A 26,612-nucleotide genomic window follows, 5' to 3' on the forward strand; every position below is an offset into this window, starting at 1 on the left:
CTATACCTGTTCATATACTCACCTAATTGTGCTTGCGGGGGTTGAGCTTTGGCTCTTTGGTCAAACAACCAGTATATACTCATACTGTATACCTATATACACAAACCACATACTGTATATATACAAGTTCTGACACAGAGCTTAGCAACTCATACATACATACATACACCTGTGGAATACATAGGTTAAATACTGGCAGGAAAATGTGAGCAATATATATATATATATATATATATATATATATATATATATATATATATATATATACAAGCACACAGGCATACATCCGCTGTTGCAACCCGTTCTCGCACTTGCTTATAGTCAATATTCGCTTATTTAATAAGTGCATATGTGACATACTAATTGATTGTAAATATTTTAGTTTACCTTGAAAAGCTTCATAGAAAACACCGACCTTACCTAACCTTCTTAGTATGTTAAGATAAGCATCTTATTGCTTCTTAATTACAATTATTACTTAACCTATACCGTTGATAGGTTAAGTAATAATTGTAATTAAGAAGCAATAAGATGCTTATCTTAACATACTAAGAAGGTTAGGTGAGGTCGGTGTTTTCTATGAAGCTTTTCAAGGTAAACTAAAATATTCACATACAATTAGTATGTGAAATCCTCTCAATATTTCAGGCCTCAGGCCCTCTCAATAGACAGGACGTTTTAATATTAAATATAATAGGTGTGGCAGACCCTCCCTGGGTATCGACATAGTACATAAATACACTTAATGGCTAGCATCGCTCCAAAATATTGTGAATATTAGAGTTGACCTGAAAAGCTGTATAAAAAACCACGACCTCACCTAACCTTGGGAGTGTAGGAGGACAAGCATCTAAATAGCATTTATTGCTTCTTAATTACAATTAGTACTTAACCTATAGCTATATAGATATTACAATTTTATAAAACTAATAAAACAAAACTAAAGTCTTTCAATAAATTATAAAGTAACTCAGGATATTTTTAAATTGTGTATAAAATCTCTATTTAATAAAACTGAAAAAGAATTTCTTTATATTTAAAATTTGTGTATATAGAATTGTACACGAAAACTTCAACCTAAAAAATGTGAGTGTATTAACAGAAAATGGGGAGAATATATGGGGAGGTAAATGTAACAGCACAATTAAGTGTATTTATGTACTTTGCAGACAGTCAGGAATGTACTTATTACATTCAGTATTAAAATGTACTGTTTATCCGGAGGATGGTTGCAACAGTCTCACATTTAACCCCCCCCTCCCCCCCGCCCCCTTCCCCAAGCTTTTTTCATTCACCTCTCTTACACTATGTTGCGCTTCTCTGCCTCTACTGACTCCTCACGTCTTCCTCTCATGCTCCTCTGACTCCCAGCCCCACCCTTCCCTCTCTACCCCCTACTGCCTCTTACCTTCCCTCATACATCTGGTCCCTTCTCATTCTCTGACCCCTCCCCCCCTCTTCCCCCTTCCATCCAGTTCCTCTTTGCCCTCAATTCCCTCCCTGCCTCTCAGACCTTCCCTGCCTCTTTCAGACCCTCCCTGCCTCTCTCAGACCCTCCCTGCCTCTCTCAGACCCTCCCTGCCTCTCTCAGACCCTCCCTGCCTCTCTCAGACCCTCCCTGCCTCTCTCAGACCCTCCCTGCCTCTCTCAGACCCTCCCTGCCTCTCTCAGACCCTCCCTGCCTCTCTCAGACCCTCCCTGCCTCTCAGTCTACCTCTTACTGCCAAACAGTTCCCTCCTCACACCGTCCCAGCATGGACACCACAACACCCGTCTCTCACAACCTGCACCAAAGAACTCCTGGTCTATAACTTTATGATCAAATTTTAAAGTAACTTCCCCCTGACAAGGGGTCAGAGGAAGGAGAGTAGACTACAGAAAGGAAATTACGCGAGGTTAATATAACATCTAAAAAAATGTGCAATGGGAGGAAGAACTCAGACGAAAGACAGTCCAGGAAATGATGGATGGAGTCAAATGCAAGAAGGCCGTAGAGAGTTTCATGGCAACAATAAGGGCCAAGCTACGAGAGAATATAATAACCTATGGTTCAGTAGACATTGTAAAGAGCAACAACTAGAGCAGGAGGGAGGGGAAGGACTACATAGGTCTAAGGACAGAAGAAACTGGTATGAATGCAACAGGACTAGGAATGAATACATGCATATTAAAAGAGTATTGGACAGAAACTACGAAAATCATATTGCTTCTAAAATAAAAAATGGACAAAAACTACCACATAGTCATATAAATATGAAGGAAAATGATAGTGAACGACCAAGAGATTAGATTACCAAAAAAAAAAGGAAGGAGGAACATACAGAAAATGATAAGGAAAGTTGCATGGAACTAAATGCCAGTTTGCATAGAGTGTTCAGAACTTAAACCACAAGAGCTCATTTACCTACTAGAGCAGGTAACCCTAATGGAGAGACTTAAATATAGAGGTAAGAGCAGAGGAAGGGAGGAAACATCACTAGTTGAAACTAAAGCTAATATACCAGACAGTGTATCACCATGGATGTTAAAAGAAGTGGCACAGGCCCTAAGCATACCTCTAGCAGTGATTCGATCACAATGGAAGAATTGCCCAGCTTGTGGTAGAAAACAGTTGTGGAAGACGTTTACGAGAAAAGATCCAGAGAAAAGGGACGTAACCACAGACCAGTATCACTAACAAGACTAGTTATACACATAGAGAAAATTAGGTAGGTATGCAAACATCAACATGGCTACTGAAAACTCACACCCCAGAAGTGACTCGAACCCATACTGCCAGGAGCAGCAATGCAACTGGTGTGTACAGGACACCTTAATCCACTGGACCATCACGGCCGGTCAAAAGCTGATGGTAGCCGAGAAAAAGCTGATGGTAGCTTTTGACCGGTCGTGATGGTCGAGTGGATTAAAGTGTCCTGTACACACCAGTTGCATTGCTGCTCCTGGCAGTATGGGGTCGAATCACTTCTGGGGTGTGAGTTTTCAATTGCATTTACTCCTGGGGACCATTCAGGCTTGTTCGCATCAACATGGCTTAAGGGAAGGTAACTCATGTCTAAGGAACATATTAGACGTCTGTGATAAAGTAATGCATATAAGGCAGGACAAAGAAGATTGAGCAGTTTGCATATTTCTTAACTGGACAAAATATGATAAGAGTGTCACACAAGATATTATCACACACACTTGAGAGGCAGACAGGGGTAGGTGGAGGAGCCTAACGTAGGTAAGGAAATACCTAAGAGACAGGAGTCAGACAGTCCCAGTGAGGGAGGGTTGTAGAGGCCCTGGAGGGTGTGAGGGAGGGTTGTAGAGGCCCTGGAGGGTGTGAGGGAGGGTTGTAGAGGCCCTGGAGGGTGTGAGGGAGGGGTGTAGAGGCCCTGGAGGGTGTGAGGGAGGGTAGTAGAGGCCCTGGAGGGTGTGAGGGAGGGTAGTAGAGGCCCTGGAGGGTGTGAAGGAGGGTAGTAGAGGCCCTGGAGGGTGTGAGAGAGGGTAGTAGAGGCCCTGGAGGGTGTGAGGGAGGGGTGTAGAGGCCCTGGAGGGTGTGAGGGAGGGTAGTAGAGGCCCTGGAGGGTGTGAGGGAGGGGTGTAGAGGCCCTGGAGGGTGTGAGGGAGGGCTGTAGAGGCTCCTGTGTAACTGGTGATGAAGAGCGGCACTCACCTCAATATTTGGGAGTTTATTAAGGGTTTATAGAGGCATTAGCGGTAGTGTAGTGGAGGTGGGCGGAACACTTGACGCTGCCCTGCCCTAAGGCTGGCTCCTCCATGCTGGTGGCGTGTGCTGGCCGACCTTATGGCGCCGGCACGTGTTGCACCCTCTGCACCCTCTCTCACCAAGGTTATTGTTGGTAGTGACAAGGGTGGCTCTTTACTGTCTAGAGGCAGGGCGGCCTCTCACAGTGTAGAGGCAGGGCGGCCTCTCACAGTGTAGAGGCAGGGCGGCCTCTGCCAGACTAGAGGCAGGAACCGCTACCACTGGGAGGGACACATGGTATACCATTGAGAAAACTACTGGATACACATAACATGGTGAGAACCGTAACAACAGTAGACATGGGCCTGGGGGCGAGGACTGCTCTAGAAACAAGACAAACAACACTACACAGGACACAAACAATGTAAATGCTGAAGTAAACACGACTATACCAAGAAAAATAATGATCTAAACAGGAAGATGGAGGACACAGAGATGAAGCGATCAGACGAGTCTCAAGAATTGACATTGGAACAGAAAGTTATACAAAATATTAAGACAAATCTAAAATATTTTTCATATATGCGAAATACAGACAAAATCGTGTACCAGTATTGGACGTGTACTCACAAGTGAAGGTTCGTACACAGATGACGATACATAGATTAGTTCAGTCCAGAAAGAACAGTACGAGCAATGTTTACAATGTCAATAAACATCATGAAAGTTGAACATCCGGAAAGTTTCTTCATGAACGATGTTCCAAACTCTGACAATATAACTGATATTAACATGACAACATCACACTTTGAACAAGAGATTGACAACATGCACTCGGCCCCGGGTCCCGATCTTCACACTTCCATATTTATAAAGGACTGTACAGTAGCAGTAGCATGAGTGGTCTGTGTATAATGGAGAAAAAGTTTAGCTTGAGGGGAGATACCAGAATCACATAACTCAAGAAATACAACTCCACTGCACAAAGGAGGTAAGAAAGCATTGACGGGAACTATATACTGGTCTCACTAACATCACACATAATTAAAGTTTCTGAAAGAGTGATGAATTCAATCTCCAGTTTTATGGAAAACAATTACCTTGACAAGGCAGGTCACCCTGGAGTGAGTTACAGCTGGGAGATCCTCTCTCAACAATTACTCAACCATAGGTTATCTTGAGGTTATCTTGAGTTGACTTCGGGGCTTTTAGTGTCCCCGCGGCCCGGTCCTTGACCAGGCCTCCACCCCCAGGAAGCAGCCCGTGACAGCTGACTAACACCCAGGTACCTATTTACTGCTAGGTAACAGGGGCATTCAGGGTGAAAGAAACTTTGCCCATTTGTTTCTGCTTCGTGCGGGAATCGAACCCGCGCCACAGAATTACGAGTCGTGCGCGCTATCCACCAGGCTACGAGGCCCCTCTTATCGTAACATGGTAACCATCGTAACAAAACTGAGCATTAGTCCATGTACAGGGAAAAGGTGTGCACCCCAGGGCACAGTTTACCACCACTTGTTCTTCTTCTTATAGCAGATATACACACAAATAAAAGTCACATATTCGTGTCATACTTTGCACATACAAAATTCGGCTTGAAAATTACATCTGTGTAGTCTGAAAAACTATCAACTTATATCAGTAAAACCCTCGATTGGATTACGGAAAATGACAATGTTTTACGGTGATAAATTATAGGTATTTAGGTATAGTACAAATGAAAAACTTAAACGAAATACAGGATAAAGACAAGCAGTTGTGCACATGGAAGGTAAACAACTGGTAAAGTATATGGGTATATTGATGTGTGACGACCTCACATATAATGCCCACAACCAAGTATATGGGTATATTGATGTGTGACGACCTGACATATAATGGCCACAACCAACTATATGGGTATATTGATGTGTGACGACCTGACATATAATGGTCACAACCAAGTATATGGGTATATTGATGTGTGACGACCTCACATATAATGGCCACAACCAAGTATATGGGTATATTGATGTGTGACGACCTGACATATAATGGTCACAACCAAGTATATGGGTATATTGATGTGTGACGACCTCACATATAATGGCCACAACCAAGTATATGGGTATATTGATGTGTGACGACCTCACATATAATGGCCACAACCAAGTATATGGGTATATTGATGTGTGACGACCTCACATATAATGGTCACAACCAAGTATATGGGTATATTGATGTGTGACGACCTCACATATAATGGTCACAACCAAGTATATGGGTATATTGATGTGTGACGACCTCACATATAATGGCCACAACCAAGTATATGGGTATATTGATGTGTGACGACCTCACATATAATGGCCACAACCAAGTATATGGGTATATTGATGTGTGACGACCTCACATATAATGGTCACAACCAAGTATATGGGTATATTGATGTGTGACGACCTCACATATAATGGCCACAACCAAGTATATGGGTGTATTGATGTGTGACGACCTCACATATAATGGCCACAACCAAGTATATGGGTGTATTGATGTGTGACGACCTCACATATAATGGCCACAACCAAGTATATGGGTATATTGATGTGTGACGACCTGACATATAATGGCCACAACCAAGTATATGGGTATATTGATGTGTGACGACCTGACATATAATGCCCACAACCAAGTATATGGGTATATTGATGTGTGACGACCTCACATATAATGCCCACAACCACGTATATGGGTATATTGATGTGTGACGACCTCACATATAATGCCCACAACCAAGTATATGGGTATATTGATGTGTGACGACCCCACATATAATGCCCACAACCAAGTAGATATAGCGTCAGCCCCAACGGTATAGGTTAAGTAATAATTGTAATTAAGAAGCAATAAGATGCTTATCTTAACATACTAAGAAGGTTAGGTGAGGTCGGTGTTTTCTATGAAGCTTTTCAAGGTAAACTAAAATATTCACATACAATTAGTATGTCACATATGCACTTATTAAATATGCCAATATTGACTGTAAGCAAGTGCGAGAACGGGTTGCGGACAGTGACAGCATGGATTTTGAGAACGCTCAAATCCAAAGATGTCACTGCTATGCTATACTATTTTAATCGCTGGTGCTGTCCCGTCTTGAGAACTGCTCGGTACTGACTTCCCCTTTCACAGAAGGAGTGATTTCAGAAATAGAGGGAATGTAGAAAACATGTACAGCACACAGACAGACAAGATAAAGTACTTAAATTATTAGAACCGTCTCAAAGATCTTAAAATATACTCTCCAGAAAAAAAAGGAGACGAGAGAGATATATCATAATATATATAGGGAAGATATTGGAAGGTCAGGTCTCAAATTTCTACAGTAAAGTAATAGAATACTAGAGCGAACGAATCGGTTGGAAATATAGAATAGAGCGGGTGAAGAGTAGAGGTGCCATAGTCACAATCAGTGAACACTGTCCGAACATCAGTGGTCCACAGCTATTCAATACTCTACCAGCAAGCATAAGAAATATTCCTGGAACAAAGGTGGACTATTTCAAGAAAAAAATAGACTCGTTGCAAGAAGTGCCAAACGAATCGGATTGTAGTGGATATGTGGGTCTGCGGAGCGCTACAAGAAACAGCCTGTTGGACCCAGATCTCTGAATTCTAACGAGATCTAAGAGCAGAACGCATCAAAAGAAGCAACAATCAGAAACAATGATAGGGCGGACAGTGAGAAACTTTAAAACAAGAAATGTAGCGTCAATGATTGTACTCTTTACGAGGCATTGAAACTACCTCCTGTATATGGCTCTCTCCTCATATATTTAGTGAGAAACTTAAACTACTGCGACTGCCTGAAGGCACTCACCTTGTACTTCTGGGGCCAGATTCACGAAAGCACTTACGCAAGCATTTACGAACCTGTGCATATTTCCTCAATCTTTGACGGCTTTGGTTACATGTATTAAACAGTTTACAAGCTTGAAAACTTGCCATTCAACTGTTGTTATTGTTATATACAGCCTCCTGGTGCTTCGGAGCTCATTAGCTGTTTAATAATTGTAAACAAAGCCGCCAAAGATTGAGAAAAGATGTACAGGTTCGTAAGTGTTTGCGTAAGTGCTTCGTGAATCTGGCCCCTTGGCACGTTCTCACAATGTACACATAAACTACTGGGAGGTCAGGTCCAGTGTAAACTACTGGGAGGTTAGGTCCCGCGTAAACTGGGAGGTCAGGTCCCGTGTAAACTGGGAGGTCAGGTCCAGTGTAAACTGGGAGATCAGGTCCCGTGTAAACTGGGAGGTCAGGTCCAGTGTAAACTGGGAGGTCAGGTCCAGTGTAAACTGGGAGGTCAGGTCCCGTGTAAACTGGGAGGTCAGGTCCAGTGTAAACTGGGAGATCAGGTCCCGTGTAAACTGGGAGGTCAGGTCCAGTGTAAACTGGGAGATTAGGTCCCGTGTAAACTGGGAGGTCAGGTCCAGTGTAAACTGGGAGGTCAGGTTCCGTGTAAACTGGGAGATCAGGTCCCGTGTAAACTGGGAGATCAGGTCCCGTGTAAACTGGGAGGTCAGGTCCAGTGTAAACTGGGAGGTCAGGTCCCGTGTAAACTGGGAGGTCAGGTCCAGTGTAAACTGGGAGATCAGGTCCCGTGTAAGATGCCTAAAAGCAAGGCCCTAAGCCCGCCCAGGTCCCTCCCTGCCAGCCCCAAAGAAACAGCTTAACAGTCCAGACAGTCAGCAAGGAGGCCGCCACTCAGGTTCTTATACAAGAGTGGTGGAAATCATCTATGGGCAGTCTTACAACACCGGTATATTGGGACCAGCTCACGACATTATAGGCAGTTTGGGACCTGCTCACGAAATTATAGGCAGTTTGGGACCTGCTCACGAAATTATAGGCAGTTTGGGACCAGCACACAACATTATAGACAGTTTGGGACCAACACACAACATTATAGACAGTTTGGGACCAACTCACAACATTATAGACAGTTTGGGACCAACACACAACATTATAGACAGTTTGGGACCAGCACACAACATTATAGACAGTTTGGGACCAGCACACAACATTATAGACAGTTTGGGACCAACACACAACATTATAGACAGTTTGGGACCAGCACACAACATTATAGACAGTTTGGGACCAACTAGTCCAGCTACCATCGATGGTGGTGGATATTGGTGGTGGTGGTGGTAGTATTCGTGGTGGTGGTGGCAGTGATGGTGGTGGTGGTGGTGGTGGTGATAGTAGTAGTGATGGTGGTGGTGGCAGTGATGGTGATAGTAGTAGTGATGGTGGTAGTATCAAGCTACCAGTAATGTACCACACACACACAGTGACCCTCCCCCCCCCCCCCTCAGTGTGTGTGTGTGTACTCACCTAGTTGTGTTTGCGGGGGTTGAGCTTTGCTCTTTCGGCCCGCCTCTCAACTGTCAATCAACTATTTACTAACTACTTTTTTTTCCACACACACACACTCCCCAGGAAGCAGCCCGTGACAGCTGACTAACTCCCAGGTACCTATTTACTGCTAGGTAACAGGGGCATTCAGGGTGAAAGAAACTTTGCCCATTTGTTTCTGCCTCGTGCGGGAATCGAACCCGCGCCACAGAATTACGAGTCCTGCGCGCTATCCACCAGGCTACGAGGCCCCCCCTGTGTGCGTGTGTGTGTTTGTGTGTACTCACTTAGTTGTGTTTGCGGGGGTTGAGCTCTGGCTCTTTGGTCCCGCCTCTCAACTGTCAATCAACAGGTGTACAGGTCCCTGAGCCTACTGGGCTCTATCATATCTACACTTGAAACTGTGTATGGAGTCAGCCTCCACCACATCACTTCCTAATGCATTCAATTTGTCAACCACTCTGACACTAAAAAAGTTCTTTCAAATATCTCTGTGGCTCATTTGGGCACTCAGTTTCCACCTGTGTCCCCTAGTGCGTGTGCCCCATGTGTTAAATAGCCTGTGTGTGTGTGTGTGTGTGTGTGTGTGTGTGTGTGTGTGTGTGTGTGTGTGTGTGTGTGTGTGTGTGTGTGTGTGTGTGTATCAACACACCCTCCCCCCCCCCCCACACACAGGTGCAGACCAAACCTTTAAGATGACTATGACGACAACGTCCCCGTCGTGAAGTCCCTCCCATGACTGCCAGCCCGTCATATCCTAACCCAGTTATTCTATACTAATATCTGATAATGCCAGAGTTATTTGAGCACGGTGTGGTGGGCCTCCTCCTCCTCCCCCCTCCCACCCCGCCATCTCTCTCTCTCCCACTGTCATGTCAACTTCCAAAATGTGGCTTCCTCTTTCCTTGGGCAGCAGCTGAACACAGCGAGCACAGTGTGACCAGGCTACTGGGTGAGTACCTCTCACGTGTAGGCATTACACACACTCGCGCCACCGCCGCCTGCATCTCCACAGTACCTCCACGCTACCCTCATATTACACGCAATATCTTACCCTTTTATATATAGAGATTCTAATGAATATATATATATATATATAAATGTATATATATATATATATATGTATTCATTGGCGTTTTTAACGGCGTGTGTTTCTATGCTCGCCAGTTGCCTAGTGCGAGATTTTTTACGATGGTCTGCTTATGTTGCATGGCAAACTTTGCTTGGAGGAGTCGGAGGTATTCTTTGTCTGTACGCCTTCTTCTCCAGTATTCTTAGCTCATGACGTTTCTTTTATATTTATATATTTATATATTTAGTAATGCTAATGGTAATATAAAGTGGGTTTGAGCGGAGGCTGGAATGGTAAGGCAGCTAACTCTTAGGCATACTGGCTCTTATGAGGGGACTGTTTAGTTACTGGTGTGCGTGTGTGTGTGTGTGTGTGTGCGTACTCATCCAGTGGTGCTTGCGGGTGTTGAGCTCTGGCTCTTTGGGCCTGCCTCTCAACTGTCAATCAATCAACCCCCTCCCCCTCCACACACACCAGGTCCCCCAGATCCCTAAGTCCCCCCTTCATAGGACTCCCATCCCTGTCCCTCCCTGTTTCCCTACTTCAGGGGAAGCAATAGAAACTGAGAAAGGACAGAAGAGAGTCACCTTCAGGGTGATGTATTCGAACATAGATGGCATTACAAGCAAGGCAAGTGAACTAAGGGAAAGAGCACAAGGCGTGAATTTAGATGTAATTGGACTTACAGAAACTAAACTCTCGGGAATCATAACGAATGCGGTGTTTCCCCAGGACTACACTGTAATAAGGAAAGAGAGGGAAGGAAGGGGAGGAGGTGGAGTGGCCCTAATAATGAGAAAGGAATGGAGTTTCAAGGAGATGGTTATCTCGGGCAGCGAGTGATTCAGAGACTACATAACAGGCACCATGACAATGGGAGGACCAAGAGTAGTAGTAGCAGTGATATATAACCCTCCACCAGATGACAGAAGACCCAGTCAAGAGTATGACAACAACAACATGGCAGTTAACACTATAATTGAGAGGGCAGCCTCTGCTGCCTGTAGAAATAGATCCCATCTGCTCATTATATATATCACATGCGTTGTCCCGCCTTGACTACTACTCAGTACTTACTTCCCCCTTCAGAGCAGGAGAGATTGCTGAAATAGAGGGAATACAGAGAACATATACGGCACGCATAGACGCGATAAAGCACCTAAATTATTGGGATCGTCTCAAAGCCCTCCAAATGTACTCACTAGAAAGAAGACGAGATATAAAATAATATACACATGGAAAATACTGGAGGGCCAGGTACCAAATCTGCACAGTAAAATAACAACGTACTGGAGTGAACGATATGGAAGAAAATGCAGAATAGAACCAGTGAAGAGCAGAGGTGCCATAGGCACAATCAGAGAACACTGTATAAACATCAGAGGTCCACGGTTGTTCAACGTCCTCCCAGCAAGCATAAGAAATATTGCCGGAACAACCGTGGACATCTTCAAGAGGAAACTAGATTGTTTCCTCCAAGAAGTGCCGGACCAATCGCTGTGGTGAGTATGTGGGCTTGCAGGCCGCTCCAAGCAACAGCCTGGTGGACCAAACTCTCACAAGTCAAGCTTGGCCACGGGCCGGGCTTGGGGAGTAGAAGAACTCCCAGAACCCCATCAACCAGGTATCAACCAGGTATCATGGGGGACTTCAATAATGGAAGGATAGACTGGGAAAACAAGGAACCGCATGGAAGTGAGGATACATGGAGAACCAAACTATTGGAGGTGGCGACAAGAAACTTCTTAAGCCAGCATGTCAGGGAACACACTAGGATGAGAGGAAACGATGAACCAGCGAGACTCGACCTAGTCTTCACTCTGAACGATTCCGACATAAGGGAAATCGGTTTTGAGGCCTCAGTAGGAATGAGCGATCACAGTGTCCTGGTGTTTGAGTATCTGGTTGAGGAAGGGTTATTGAACTCGAGGAGGGGAACTGAAAACAAAAGGCTGGCATTCCGAAAGGGAAACTATGAGGAGATAAGAAAATTTCTAACAGATATAACATGGGAAACAGAGCTCAGGGGAAAGACGGCCCAAGACATGATGGACTTCATCACGCAGAAGTGTAAGGAGGCGGCTAACAAGTTTGTCCCAATCCAAAAGGAAAAGAGTGAAATGCAGATGAGAAACCCATGGTTTAATCAGAGATGTAGGTTAGCTAAGCAGCAAAGTAAAAGGGCATGGAGAAACTATAGGAATAACAGGACACTGGAGAGCAGAGAAAGATACCAGAATTCCGGGAATGAATATGTCAGGATGAGAAGAGAGGCAGAAAGACAATACGAAAATGACATCGCAAGCAAGGCAAAGACTCAGCCTAAATTGCTGCCTAGCCACATCAGGAGAAAAACAACAGTAAAGGAACAGGTTATGAAATTAAGGATAGGGGCAGAAGGATTCACTACAAACGACAAGGAAGTGTGTGAGGAACGGAATAAGAAATTCCAGGAGGTCTTCACCTTAGAGCAAGGAGAAATTCCAGAGATAAGAGAGAGAATAGTTAACCAGGAACCACAAGAAGAGTTTGAGATTACCAGTGGGGAAGTAAGGAAGCTTTTACTAGAGTTGGATTTGACAAAGGCTATAGGCCCAGATGAAATCTCCCCTTGGATACTAAAGGAGCAGAAGAACTGTGCCTGCCACTCTCCATAGTGTATAACAAATCACTGGCAACAGGGGAACTGCCAAGAACTTGGAAAGCAACTAACGTAGTCCCGATATACAAGAAAGGGGATAGACAGGAGGCACTGAACTACAGGCCAGTGTCCCTAACCTGCATACCATGCAAGCTGATGGAGAAGATTGTGCGAGAAAAGGGACCAAAGAGCCAGAGCTCAACCACCGCAAGCACAAATAGGTGAGTACACACACACACACACATACACACACACACACACACACACACACCCACACACACACACACACACACACCAGGAAGCTGCCCTTAGCAGCTGTGTAACTCCCAGGTACCTATTTACTGCTAGATGAACAGATGCATCAGGGTGAGAGAAACTCCCTATTTGTTTCCGCCTCTCCCGGGAATCGAACCCGAGCCCTTAGGACTACGACCCCCGAGCGCTATCCACTCAGCAATTACCAATGTGTACGTGTAATTACCTAAGTGTAATGATCTAAGTGTAGTTAAAGGATGAAAGCTACGCTCGTGGTGTCCCGTCTTCCCAGTACTCTTTGTCGTTTAACGCTTTGAAACTACTGACGGTCTTGGCCTCCACCACCTTCTCACCTAACTTGTTCAAACCGTCTACCACACTGTTTGCAAAAGAAAACTTTCTAATATTTTTTCGGCATCTGTGTGTTCTTATCTTGAGTTTGTGTCCTGTTGTTCGTGAAGTTGCTGGTTTCAGGAATTGCTCTTTGTCAAGTTGGTTGATTCCTGTTAGTATTTTGTAAGTGGTGATCATTTCACCTCTTGTTCTTCTATCTTCTAGTTTTTGCATGTTTAACGCATCTAATCTCTCCCCGTAACTCTTAGTTTTTCAGTTCCGGAAGCCATTTTGTAGCATGCCGCTGCGCCTTTTCCAGTTTCTTTATGTGCTTCTTGAGACTGTATGGGCGCCATACAGCTGCTGCATATTACAGTTTTGGTCTCACATACGTCATGACCAGTTTCTTCAGTACTTCACCAGTCATGTAATTAATAACAAGTGTGAGGTTGGAAAGCGACACAAAGGCTCCTCTCACAATGTTGTTTATGTGTTCCTCTGGCGACAGTTTACTGGCCAACACCAGCGGCCTGGGTGGCTGTAGACTGTCTTGGGCGACCCGGGTCGCTGGTTCCAGCCCCCATCCTGCTGCTAAGAACTTCCCATAGCTGATCGGCTTTCCTGGCAGCTGTGCTCTTTATTCTGACTGTTATTTGAGTGTTATAAACTTATCCCCGATTATAATGTATCTAAAACCACCTCCTCTAGGTCTCCTTCTTTATTAGAGTTCTGGCATTACTTTCCACATAATTTGTAAGTTGTGTGTGGTCTACTTCTCTGATGCCACATTCCAGAACATTACAAATAGTGCATTACAGTGGTCTGCGTCTCCTGTCTTCTCCAGTATCTTAGCATCATCAGCAAACATGTTCATATCATTCTGTATTCCTTCTGGTAGATGGTTTATGTAGACGACGACCATTACTGGTGCAAGAGGTGAACCTTGTGGTACTCCGCTAGTAACACTTCTCCAGTCACTGTAGTCACCATGTTGTGCTTGCGGGGGTTCAGCTCTGCTCTTTCCGCCCGCCTCTCAACTGTCAATCAGTCAACTGTTACTAACTACTACTAATAGTTTTTTTCACACACACACACACACACACACACACACACACACACACACACACACACACACACACACACACACACACACACACACACACACACACACACAAGCATCCCCTGCAAAATACTTGAAAGAATAATTAGGCTAAGACTTGTTGAGCACCTGGAGAGCATTGGGTTTGTAAACAAGCACCAACATGGGTTCTGGACAGGGAAATCATGCCTAACAAACCTTTTAGAATTCTATGATAAAGTAACAAGGATAAGGCAGGACAGAGAAGGCTGGGCAGACTGCATATTTCTTGACTGCCAAAAGGCCTTTGATACGGTACCGCACATGAGACTGCTATACAAACTTGAGAGGCAGGCAGGAGTAAGCGGAAAGGCCCTAGTATGGGTGAAGAACTACCTAACAGGAAGGAGCCAGAGGGTAATGGTAAGGGGCGAAAAGTCGGACTGGCGAACAGTAACAAGTGGAGTACTTCAAGGATCGGTGCTGGGACCAATCCTCTTTCTAATTTACGTAAATGATATGTTTACAGGAGTGGAATCATACATGTCAATGTTTGCGGATGACGCAAAATTAATGAGAAGAGTTGTGACAGACGAGGATTGTAGGATCCTCCAAGAGGACTTAAACAGGCTGCAGAGATGGTCAGGGAAATGGCTACTGGAGTTTAACACCAGTAAATGTAAAGTTATGGAAATGGGATCAGGTGACAGGAGACCAAAGGGACAGTACACAATGAAGGGGAACAGCCTACCTGTAACGATTCGAGAAAGAGACCTGGGAGTGGATGTGACACCTAATCTAACTCATGAGGCACATATAAATAGGATAACGACAGCAGCGTACTCTACACTGGCGAAAATTAGAACTTCATTCAGAAACCTAAATGAGGAGGCTTTTAGGGCGCTTTACACTGCCTACGTGAGACCCGTCTTAGAGTATGGCGCGCCATCATGGAGCCCCCACCTGAAGAAACACATAAAGAAACTGGAGAAGGTTCAGAGGTTTGCGACGAGGCTTGTCCCAGAGCTACGAGGGATGGGATATGAAGAGCGGCTGAAGGAACTGAACCTTACGACACTAGAGAAAAGAAGGGAGAGAGGAGATATGATAGGGACATATAAAATACTCAGGGGAATTGACAAAGTGGAAATAGATGAAATGTTCACACGTAATAATAACAGAACGAGGGGACATGGGTGGAAACTGGAAACTCAGATGAGTCACAGAGATGTTAGGAAGTTTTCTTTTAGCGTGAGAGTAGTGGAAAAATGGAATGCACTTGGGGAACAGGTTGTGGAAGTAAATACTATTCATACTTTTAAAACTAGGTATGATAGGGAAATGGGACAGGAGTCATTGCTGTAAACAACCGATAGCTGGAAAGGCGGGATCCAAGAGTCAATGCTCGATCCTGCAAGCACAAATAGGTGAAATAGGTGAGTACACACATACACACACACACACACACAGTGTGTGTGTGTGTAGATATGATAGAGCCCAAGTGTATCCCCATATCTTCATATCTTCAAGTGTAGATATGATAGAGCCCAATAGGCTCAGGAACCTGTACACCTGTTGATTGACGGTTGAGAGGCGGGACCAAAGAGCCAGAGCTCAACCCCCGCAAGCACATCTAGGTGAGTACACACACCCAGGATGCAGCCCGTAACAGCTGTCTAACTCCCAGGTACCTATTTACTCCTAGGTGACACGGGCATCAGGGTGAAAGAAACTCTGCCTACTTTTGTTTCCGCCGGCGCCGGGAATCAAACCCCGGACCTCAGCACTATGTATCCACCTTGATGTGCACTCAGCCACCAGCTCCCCGTGTGTGTGTGTGTGTGTGTTCTCACCTAGATGTGCTTGCAGGGTCGAGCTAGGCTCCTGGTCCCGCCTTCCGAACGTTCATAGGTTAATACAATGACTCATTTCTGACGCTTACAACACCTTTATATTTAAACATTTGAAGCTAATGAGCTTTAATGACTTCTGCGCCTTAACCTATTTCCTTTATTGACAATGTTAACAGGGATAAAGTTCTTCCTGCTATCTCTATGACCCAACAATGTTAACAGGGATAAAGTTCTTCCTGCTATCTCTATGACCCAACAATGTTAACAGGGATAAAGTTCTTCCTGCTATCTCTATGACCCAACAATGTTAACAGGGATAAAGTTCTTCCTGCTATCTCTATGACCCAACAATGTTAACAGGGATAAAGTTCTTCCTGCTATCTCTATGACCCAACAATGTTAACAGGGATAAAGTTCTTCCTGCTATCTCTATGACCCAACAATGTTAACAAGGATAAAGTTCTTCCTGCTATCTCTATGACCCAACAATGTTAACAGGGATAAAGTTCTTCCTGCTATCTCTATGACCCAACAATGTTAACAGGGATAAAGTTCTTCCTGCTATCTATATGACCCAACAATGTTAACAGGGATAAAGTTCTTCCTGCTATCTATATGACCCATTTGTGTCTCCAGTTTCCATCTGTGACCGCTGGTTCTGCTGTTCGTAGCTTACAACAATACTGCTTGGTCTACTGTGTTAATTTACCCTCAGTATCATTTATGTCGTTATCATGTCACCCTTATATCTCATTTGCTCCAGTGTGGTAAGGTCCAGCTGTCTCAGTCTTTCCTCATAGTTCAGTGTCCTCAGATCCGGAAGGAGTCTGGTTGCATATGTTGGGGCCACATATTGAAGAGTGGGTCTCACCCTCGCTGTACATAGGGCCAGGAAACACCTTTGTCCAAGTTTGTGAAGGAGAGACTGCGGGTGTTGGCCAGAATGCCTTAAGCAGGTGTTGTTATTGTGGTAATGTGGGCTTGTGGCATCAGGTGTTTGGTCATGTCCACTCCCAGGTCTTTCTCCTTTTGTGAGTGGTGCATCAGGTGTTTGGTCATGTCCACTCCCAGGTCTTTCTCCTTTTGTGAGTGGTGGTGACTTTCTCTTCCTCTCATCCTATACTGCTGCCAACCCGTTCTCGCACTTTCTTACAGTCAATATTGACTTATTAAATATGTGCATAGGTGACATACTAAACATACTAGTTTACCTTGAAAAGCTTCATAGAAAACACCGACCTTACCTAACCTTCTTAGTATGTTAAGATAAGCATCTCATTGCTTCGTAATTACAATTATTACTTAACCTATACCTATAATAGGATAAGTAATAATTGTAATTACGAAGCTATAAGATACTTATCTTAACATACTAAGAAGGTTAGGTGAGGTCGGTGTTTTCTATGAAGCTTTTCAAGGTAAACTAGTATGTTTAGTATGTCACCTATGTACGTATTTAATAAGTCAATATTGACTATACGAAAGTGCGAGAACGGGTTGTTACAGCAGTAACGGTCTCAGATATGGTGGTTGACTGACCATGGTTGTGGTGGTTGACTGACCATGGTTGTGGTGGTTGACTGACCATGGTTGTGGTGGTTGACTGACCATGGTTGTGGTGGTTGACTGACCATGGTTGTGGTGGTTGACTGACCATGGTTGTGGCGGTTGACTGACCATGGTTGTGGCGGTTGACTGACCATGGTTGTGGCGGTTGACTGACCATGGTTGTGGTGGTTGACTGACCATGGTTGTGGTGGTTGACTGACCATGGTTGTGGTGGTTGACTGACCATGGTTGTGGTGGTTGACTGACCATGGTTGTGGCGGTTGACTGACCATGGTTGTGGTGGTTGACTGACCATGGTTGTGGTGGTTGACTGACCATGGTTGTGGTGGTTGACTGACCATGGTTGTGGTGGTTGACTGACCATGGTTGTGGTGGTTGACTGACCATGGTTGTGGTGGTTGACTGACCATGGTTGTGGTGGTTGACTGACCATGGTTGTGGTGGTTGACTGACCATGGTTGTGGTGGTTGACTGACCATGGTTGTGGTGGTTGACTGACCATGGTTGTGGTGATTGTCTAAGGTTGTAACAGGTTTGTCTCTGATCACTTATTTTGATGTGATTTTACAACTGTTGCTGTAAATATATTACTGATTTACTGATCAATAAACTCCTGTTTGCACTCCTGTTTGTTTGTTTAAACTCCTGTTTGTTTAAACTTAAACTCCTGTTTGTTTGTTTGTTGTTAAACACCTGTTGAACATGCTAATTTACTTCAATTGCATGTGTTGAATTAAAGCTTTTAGCTTCAGTGATTCACCAAGAGTAAACATGCTGGTATGTCTACTGATATAACATCATACCAACAGACACAACCGCATGTTTGGTGATATACTCTTGTGTATATATTGATATACTTGCTGAATATGCTGTTTCTGCGTTTATTTTCCTAGTTATTTCTCTCTTGTCTCCCACTTTTGTTAACACCTTTTCTCTCTCTCCCTTTTGTTAACTATATTCATGTTAGACTTGTTGATTAGTGGTTCCTGCTTTTGTTATCTTCTCTTGTTCCTGCTTTTGTTATGTTCTCTTGTTCCTGCTTTTGTTATCTTCTCTTGTTCCTGCTTTTGTTATCTTCTCTTGTTCCTGCTTTTGTTATCTTCTCTTGTTCCTGCTATTGTTATGTTCTCTTGTTCCTGCTATTGTTATCTTCTCTTGTTCCTGCTTTTGTTATCTTCTCTTGTTCCTGCTTTTGTTATCTTCTCTTGTTCCTGCTATTGTTATGTTCTCTTGTTCCTGCTATTGTTATCTTCTCTTGTTCCTGCTTTTGTTATCTTCTCTTGTTCCTGCTTTTGTTATCTTCTCTTGTTCCTGCTTTTGTTATCTTCTCTTGTTCCTGCTTTTGTTATCTTCTCTTGTTCCTGCTTTTGTTATCTTCTCTTGTTCCTGCTTTTGTTATCTTCTCTTGTTCCTGCTTTTGTTATCTTCTCTTGTTCCTGCTTTTGTTATCTTCTCTTGTTCCTGCTTTTGTTATCTTCTCTTGTTCCTGCTTTTGTTATCTTCTCTTGTTCCTGCTTTTGTTATCTTCTCTTGTTCCTGCTTTTGTTATCTTCTCTTGTTCCTGCTTTTGTTATCTTCTCTTGTTCCTGCTTTTGTTATCTTCTCTTGTTCCTGCTTTTGTTATCTTATCTTGTTACTGCTTTTGTTATCTTCTCTTGTTCCTGCTTTTGTTATCTTCTCTTGTTCCTGCTTTTGTTATCTTCTCTTGTTACTGCTTTTGTTATCTTCTCTTGTTCCTGCTTTTGTTATCTTCTCTTGTTCCTGCTTTTGTTATCTTATCTTGTTACTGCTTTTGTTATCTTCTCTTGTTCCTGCTATTGTTATGTTCTCTTGTTCCTGCTATTGTTATCTTCTCTTGTTCCTGCTTTTGTTATCTTCTCTTGTTCCTGCTTTTGTTATCTTCTCTTGTTCCTGCTATTGTTATGTTCTCTTGTTCCTGCTATTGTTATCTTCTCTTGTTCCTGCTTTTGTTATCTTCTCTTGTTCCTGCTTTTGTTATCTTCTCTTGTTCCTGCTTTTGTTATCTTCTCTTGTTCCTGCTTTTGTTATCTTCTCTTGTTCCTGCTTTTGTTATCTTCTCTTGTTCCTGCTATTGTTATCTTCTCTTGTTCCTGCTATTGTTATCTTCTCTTGTTCCTGCTTTTGTTATCTTCTCTTGTTCCTGCTTTTGTTATCTTCTCTTGTTCCTGCTTTTGTTATCTTCTCTTGTTCCTGCTTTTGTTATCTTCTCTTGTTCCTGCTTTTGTTATCTTATCTTGTTACTGCTTTTGTTATCTTCTCTTGTTCCTGCTTTTGTTATCTTCTCTTGTTCCTGCTTTTGTTATCTTATCTTGTTACTGCTTTTGTTATCTTCTCTTGTTCCTGCTTTTGTTATCTTCTCTTGTTCCTGCTTTTGTTATCTTCTCTTGTTCCTGCTTTTGTTATCTTCTCTTGTTCCTGCTATTGTTATCTTCTCTTGTTCCTGCTATTGTTATCTTCTCTTGTTCCTGCTTTTGTTATCTTCTCTTGTTCCTGCTTTTGTTATCTTCTCTTGTTCCTGCTTTTGTTATCTTCTCTTGTTCCTGCTTTTGTTATCTTCTCTTGTTCCTGCTTTTGTTATCTTCTCTTGTTCCTGCTTTTGTTATCTTCTCTTGTTCCTGCTTTTGTTATCTTATCTTGTTACTGCTTTTGTTATCTTCTCTTGTTCCTGCTTTTGTTATCTTCTCTTGTTCCTGCTTTTGTTATCTTCTCTTGTTCCTGCTTTTGTTATCTTCTCTTGTTCCTGCTTTTGTTATCTTCTCTGGTTACTGCTTTTCTTATCTTGTTACTGTTTTCATCTTATGTTACTGCTTTTGTTATCTTGTTACTGCTTTTGTTATCTTGTTACTGCTTTTGTTATCTTGTTACTGCATTTGTTATCCTGTGCTGTTACAGCTTGTTGTGTTCACAGTGGTGATAAAGGCGGGTATATCCGGCTTGTGAAGGCGGGTATATCCGGCTTGTGAAGGCGGGTATATCCGGCTTGTGAAGGCGGGTATATCCGGCTTGTGAAGGCGGGTATATCCGGCTTGTGAAGGCGGGTATATCCGGCTTGTGAAGGCAGGTATATCCGGCTTGTGAAGGCAGGTATATCCGGCTTGTGAAGGCGGGTATATCCGGCTTGTGAAGGCGGGTATATCCGGCTTGTGAAGGCAGGTATATCCGGCTTGTGAAGGCAGGTATATCCGGCTTGTGAAGGCGGGTATATCCGGCTTGTGAAGGCAGGTATATCCGGCTTGTGAAGGCGGGTATATCCGGCTTGTGAAGGCGGGTATATCCGGCTTGTGAAGGCGGGTATATCCGGCTTGTGAAGGCGGGTATATCCGGCTTGTGAAGGCAGGTATATCCGGCTTGTGAAGGCGGGTATATCCGGCTTGTGAAGGCGGGTATATCCGGCTTGTGAAGGCGGGTATATCCGGCTTGTGAAGGCGGGTATATCCGGCTTGTGAAGGCAGGTATATCCGGCTTGTGAAGGCAGGTATATCCGGCTTGTGAAGGCGGGTATATCCGGCTTGTGAAGGCGGGTATATCCGGCTTGTGAAGGCAGGTATATCCGGCTTGTGAAGGCAGGTATATCCGGCTTGTGAAGGCAGGTATATCCGGCTTGTGAAGGCGGGTATATCCGGCTTGTGAAGGCGGGTATATCCGGCTTGTGAAGGCGGGTATATCCGGCTTGTGAAGGCAGGTATATCCGGCTTGTGAAGGCAGGTATATCCGGCTTGTGAAGGCGGGTATATCCGGCTTGTGAAGGCGGGTATATCCGGCTTGTGAAGGCGGGTATATCCGGCTTGTGAAGGCGGGTATATCCGGCTTGTGAAGGCGGGTATATCCGGCTTGTGAAGGCGGGTATATCCGGTTTGTGTCGCCTGTGTTATGCTGTGTCTCCGCTGCTGTTGACGGCTGTGTGCTGTTCTTGACTTTACTTAATAATAATCTGGCTTTTATTATTTTTTTCCTTTTCTATACTTGCAAGTTACTACTAATTACAACTTTACTACTGTTTATCTCCTCTATGTGTCATAGACATCTGTCATAGAGGAGATCTGTCATAGAGGAGATCTGTCATAGAGGCGATCTGTCATAGAGGAGATCTGTCATAGAGGAGATCTGTCATAGAGGAGATCTGTCATAGAGGAGATCTGTCATAGAGGAGATCTGTCATAGAGGAGATCTGTCATAGAGGAGATCTGTCATAGAGGAGATCTGTGATCATCTGAGTCTCAAGCTTCCACCCGCGCCTCCTTGTTCTGTTGTTATTCATTGTAAACATTTCCTCTGGTTCCACCTCGTCAATCCCTCTGAGTATTTTATACATCTGTATCATGTCCCCCACCTCTCCCTCCTGCCTTCTAACGTGGTCAGGTTTAGTTGCGTCAGTGTGTCTTCGTACCTCATCCCTCGCAGCTCTGGGACGAGTCTCCTTGCTAACTTCTCCACCTTTTAGAGCTTCCTTGTGTGTGTTTATGATATGGGCTCCAGGATGGGTCGGCGTACTCAAAGACTGGCCTCACACAGGCGGTATACAGTGATCTAAAAGTCTCCTTATTCATGTTTCTGAAGAATGTTCTGACTTTCGCCAGAGTAGAGTATGCGGCTGACGTTATTCTGTTTATATGAGCCTCTGGAGTTAGGTTTGGTGTTATGTCCACTCCCAGGTCTTTATCTCTAGACGTTATAGGGAGGTTGTTTCCCTTCATCGTGTATTGGCCTTTCGGTCTCCTGTCCCCATTTCCATCACCTTGCACTTGTTAGTGTTGAACTCTAGCAGCCATTTCTTGGACCAGCTCTGCAACCTGTTCAAGTCATCCTGGAGAATCTTACAATGCTCATCTGTCTCAACCCTCCTCATTAGTGTTGCATCATCTGCTAATATTGGCATATAAGACTCAACTCCTGCAGTCAAGTCATTTACATAAATGAGGAATAGTATGGGTCCCAGCAGCGATCCTTGAGGGACCCCGCTTGTTACTCTACGCCAGTCCCACTCCTCGCCCCTCACTGTCACTCTCTGACGCCTGTCTCTCAGGTAATTCCCTACCCATGATAGTACGTTTTCATCTACTCCTGCTTGCCTCTCAAGTTTGTATAGCAGCCTTCTGTGTGTTATTGTATAAAAGGCTTTTTAACAGTCTAGAAATGTGCAATCAGCCCATCCTTCTTTGTCTTGCCTCATGCAGACGAGGAGTCACAACAACGTGGCTGAAAAATGTTAACCAGATCACACACTAGAAGGTGAAGAGGCGATGACGTTTCGGTCCGTCCTGGACCATTCTCAAGTCAACTGAGCAACCTTCTTGCCTTATGTTCGTTACCTTATCATAAAACTCCAGGAGGCTCGTCAGGCAAGATTTCCCTTCTCTAAAGCCGTGTTGTTGTTTACTTACAAACCTAATTGCTACTAGGTGTGCAACTAGTCTTAATCTTATTATTCTTTCAAGTAATTTGCAAGGGATGCTTGTGACACTGTAGTTAAGAGTAGGTAAGAGTCAAGTCTGTAGCTCTCTATCTTCTTTCTTGTAGATTGACACCACATTCGCCTTCTTCCAGCAGCTGGGCAATTCCCCCCTGTGTAAGTGACTCATTATAGATTAGTGCTAGAGGTACGCCGAGGGTCCCTGCTGCTTCTCTTAACATCTTGTGTGTGTCTACTCACACAGTTGTGCTTGCGGGGGTTAAACTTCGGCTCTTTAGTCCCGCCTCTCAACAGGCAGTCGATATCTATACAGGTTCCTGAGCCTATTGGGTCCTATCATATCCACACTTGAAACACACTACATTACATATCTACACTCTGTGGTGTGTGTGTGTGTGTGTGTGTGTGTGTGTGTGTGTGTGTGTGTGTGTGTGTGTGTGTGTAAGGGGCGGCAGTGGAGCTTAAGGAATCCTTCATAGCATTATACACAACTTTGGCTCGACCATTTCTGGAGTATGCAGCACACGCAGGGACTCCTCTAGCTGTTACCGACTCACTTGTTGCGTACACAAGACATGAACCAGCAAATATTTGCCCAAAACATGATACTGGAAACAGAGATCATAGCTGTTACATAAGGCTCAATGAATTGAACCTACACTGTTAAGAAGAAGATACAGAGGCGACATGATCACGATATGCACGATACTGACAAAGTGGACTAAGTACTGTATATTCCATGTCTCTCGATTCATCCGTTGATCACAAGAGATGCTCACACGCCTGTCAAGGTGTAGGGTGTAGCTGAGTACACTATGTGTGTAGGGTGGGTGTAGCTGAGTACACTAGTGTGTGTGTAGGGTGGGTGTAGCTGAGTACACTAGTGTGTGTGTAGGGTGGGTGTAGCTGAGTACACTGTGTGTAGGGTGGGTGTAGCTGAGTACACTGTGTGTGTAGGGTGGGTGTAGCTGAGTACACTAGTGTGTGTGTAGGGTGGGTGTAGCTGAGTACACTAGTGTGTGTGTAGGGTGGGTGTAGCTGAGTACACTAGTGTGTGTAGGGTGGGTGTAGCTGAGTACACTAGTGTGCGTGTAGGGTGGGTGTAACTGAGTACACTGTGTGTGTGTAGGGTGGGTGTAGCTGAGTACACTGTGTGTGTGTAGGGAGGGTGTAGCTGAGTACACTGTGTGTGTGTGTAGGGTGGGTGTAGCTGAGTACACTAGTCTGTGTAGGGAGGGTGTAGCTGAGTACACTGTGTGTGTGTAGGGTGGGTGTAGCTGAGTACACTAGTGTGTGTAGGGTGGGTGTAGCTGAGTACACTAGTGTGTGTAGGGAGGGTGTAGCTGAGTACACTGTGTGTGTGTGTAGGGTGGGTGTAGCTGAGTACACTAGTGTGTGTAGGGTGGATGTAGCTGAGTACACTGTGTGTGTGTATGGTGGGTGTAGCTGAGTACACTAGTGTGTGTAGGGAGGGTGTAGCTGCGTACACTAGTGTGTGTAGGGTGGGTGTAGCTGAGTACACTAGTGTGTGTGTAGGGTGGGTGTAGCTGAGTACACTAGTGTGTGTGTGTAGGGTGGGTGTAGCTGAGTACACTAGTGTGTGTAGGGTGGGTGTAGCTGAGTACACTAGCGTGTGTGTGTAGGGTGGGTGTAGCTGAGTACACTAGTGTGTGTGTAGGGTGGGTGTAGCTGAGTACCCTAGCGTGTGTGTGTAGGGTGGGTGTAGCTGAGTACACTAGTGTGTGTAGGGTGGGTGTAGCTGAGTACACTAGCGTGTGTGTGTAGGGTGGGTGTAGCTGAGTACACTAGTGTGTGTAGGGAGGGTGTAGCTGAGTACACTGTGTGTGTGTAGGGTGGGTGTAGCTGAGTACACTAGCGTGTGTGTAGGGTGGGTGTAGCTGAGTACACTAGTGTGTGTAGGGAGGGTGTAGCTGAGTACACTGTGTGTGTGTAGGGTGGGTGTAGCTGAGTACACTAGTGTGTGTAGGGTGGGTGTAGCTGAGTACACTAGTGTGTGTGTAGGGTGGGTGTAGCTGAGTACACTAGCGTGTGTGTGTAGGGTGGGTGTAGCTGAGTACACTAGTGTGTGTAGGGAGGGTGTAGCTGAGTACACTGTGTGTGTGTGTGTGTAGGGTGGGTGTAGCTGAGTACACTGTGTGTGTGTAGGGTGGGTGTAGCTGAGTACACTGTGTGTGTGTAGGGAGGGTGTAGCTGAGTACACTAGTGTGTGTGTAGGGTGGGTGTAGCTGAGTACACTAGCGTGTGGGTGTAACTGAGTACACTGTGTGTGTAGGGAGGGTGTAGCTGAGTACACTGTGTGTGTGTAGGGTGGGTGTAGCTGAGTACACTGTGTGTGTGTAGGGTGGGTGTAGCTGAGTACACTGTGTGTGTGTAGGGTGGGTGTAGCTGAGTACACTGTGTGTGTGTAGGGTGGGTGTAGCTGAGTACACTGTGTGTGTGTAGGGAGGGTGTAGCTGAGTACACTAGTGTGTGTGTAGGGTGGGTGTAGCTGAGTACACTGTGTGTGTGTAGGGTGGGTGTAGCTGAGTACACTAGTGTGTGTGTAGGGTGGGTGTAGCTGAGTACACTAGCGTGTGGGTGTAGCTGAGTACACTAGTGTGTGTAGGGAGGGTGTAGCTGAGTACACTAGCGTGTGGGTGTAGCTGAGTACACTAGTGTGTGTAGGGAGGGTGTAGCTGAGTACACTAGTGTGTGTAGGGTGGGTGTAGCTGAGTACACTAGCGTGTGGGTGTAGCTGAGTACACTAGTGTGTGTAGGGAGGGTGTAGCTGAGTACACTAGTGTGTGTGTGTAGGGTGGGTTTAGCTGAGTACACTAGTGTGTGTAGGGAGGGTGTAGCTGAGTACACTAGTGTGTGTGTGTAGGGTGGGTGTAGCTGAGTACACTGGCGTGTGTGTGTAGGGTGGGTGTAGCTGAGTACACTAGTGTGTGTAGGGAGGGTGTAGCTGAGTACACTGTGTGTGTAGGGTGGGTGTAGCTGAGTACACTGTGTGTGTGTAGGGTGGGTGTAGCTGAGTACACTCTGTGTGTAGGATGGGTGTAGCTGAGTACACTGTGTGTGTGTAGGGTGGGTGTAGCTGAGTACACTAGCGTGTGTGTGTAGGGTGGGTGTAGCTGAGTACACTGTGTGTGTGTAGGGTGGGTGTAGCTGAGTACACTAGTGTGTGTGTAGGGTGGGTGTAGCTGAGTACACTCTGTGTGTAGGGTGGGTGTAGCTGAGTACACTAGCGTGTGTGTGTAGGGAGGGTGTAGCTGAGTACACTGTGTGT

At 44.9% G+C, this 26,612-nt stretch overlaps 1 protein-coding gene across 23 annotated transcripts in view; it reads left to right on the plus strand.

Moving 5' to 3' along the window:
* CaMKII (Calcium/calmodulin-dependent protein kinase II) overlaps window positions 1-26,612 on the plus strand; it is a 397,894-nt gene that overhangs the window by 192,590 nt on the left and 178,692 nt on the right. The window contains exon 4 of one of the 23 annotated variants that reach the window (XM_069315733.1): window positions 10,005-10,043. The exons of 21 other annotated variants lie outside the window; for them this stretch is intronic. In XM_069315733.1, the coding sequence (XP_069171834.1) occupies window positions 10,005-10,043 (39 nt within the window). The remainder of the gene's footprint in view (window positions 1-10,004; window positions 10,044-26,612) is intronic. One more of the 23 variants, XM_069315734.1, reaches the window with a different exon arrangement.

This window comes from Procambarus clarkii, chromosome 82 (genome assembly GCF_040958095.1).
Source record: "Procambarus clarkii isolate CNS0578487 chromosome 82, FALCON_Pclarkii_2.0, whole genome shotgun sequence".
Classification (NCBI taxonomy): domain Eukaryota; kingdom Metazoa; phylum Arthropoda; class Malacostraca; order Decapoda; family Cambaridae; genus Procambarus; species Procambarus clarkii.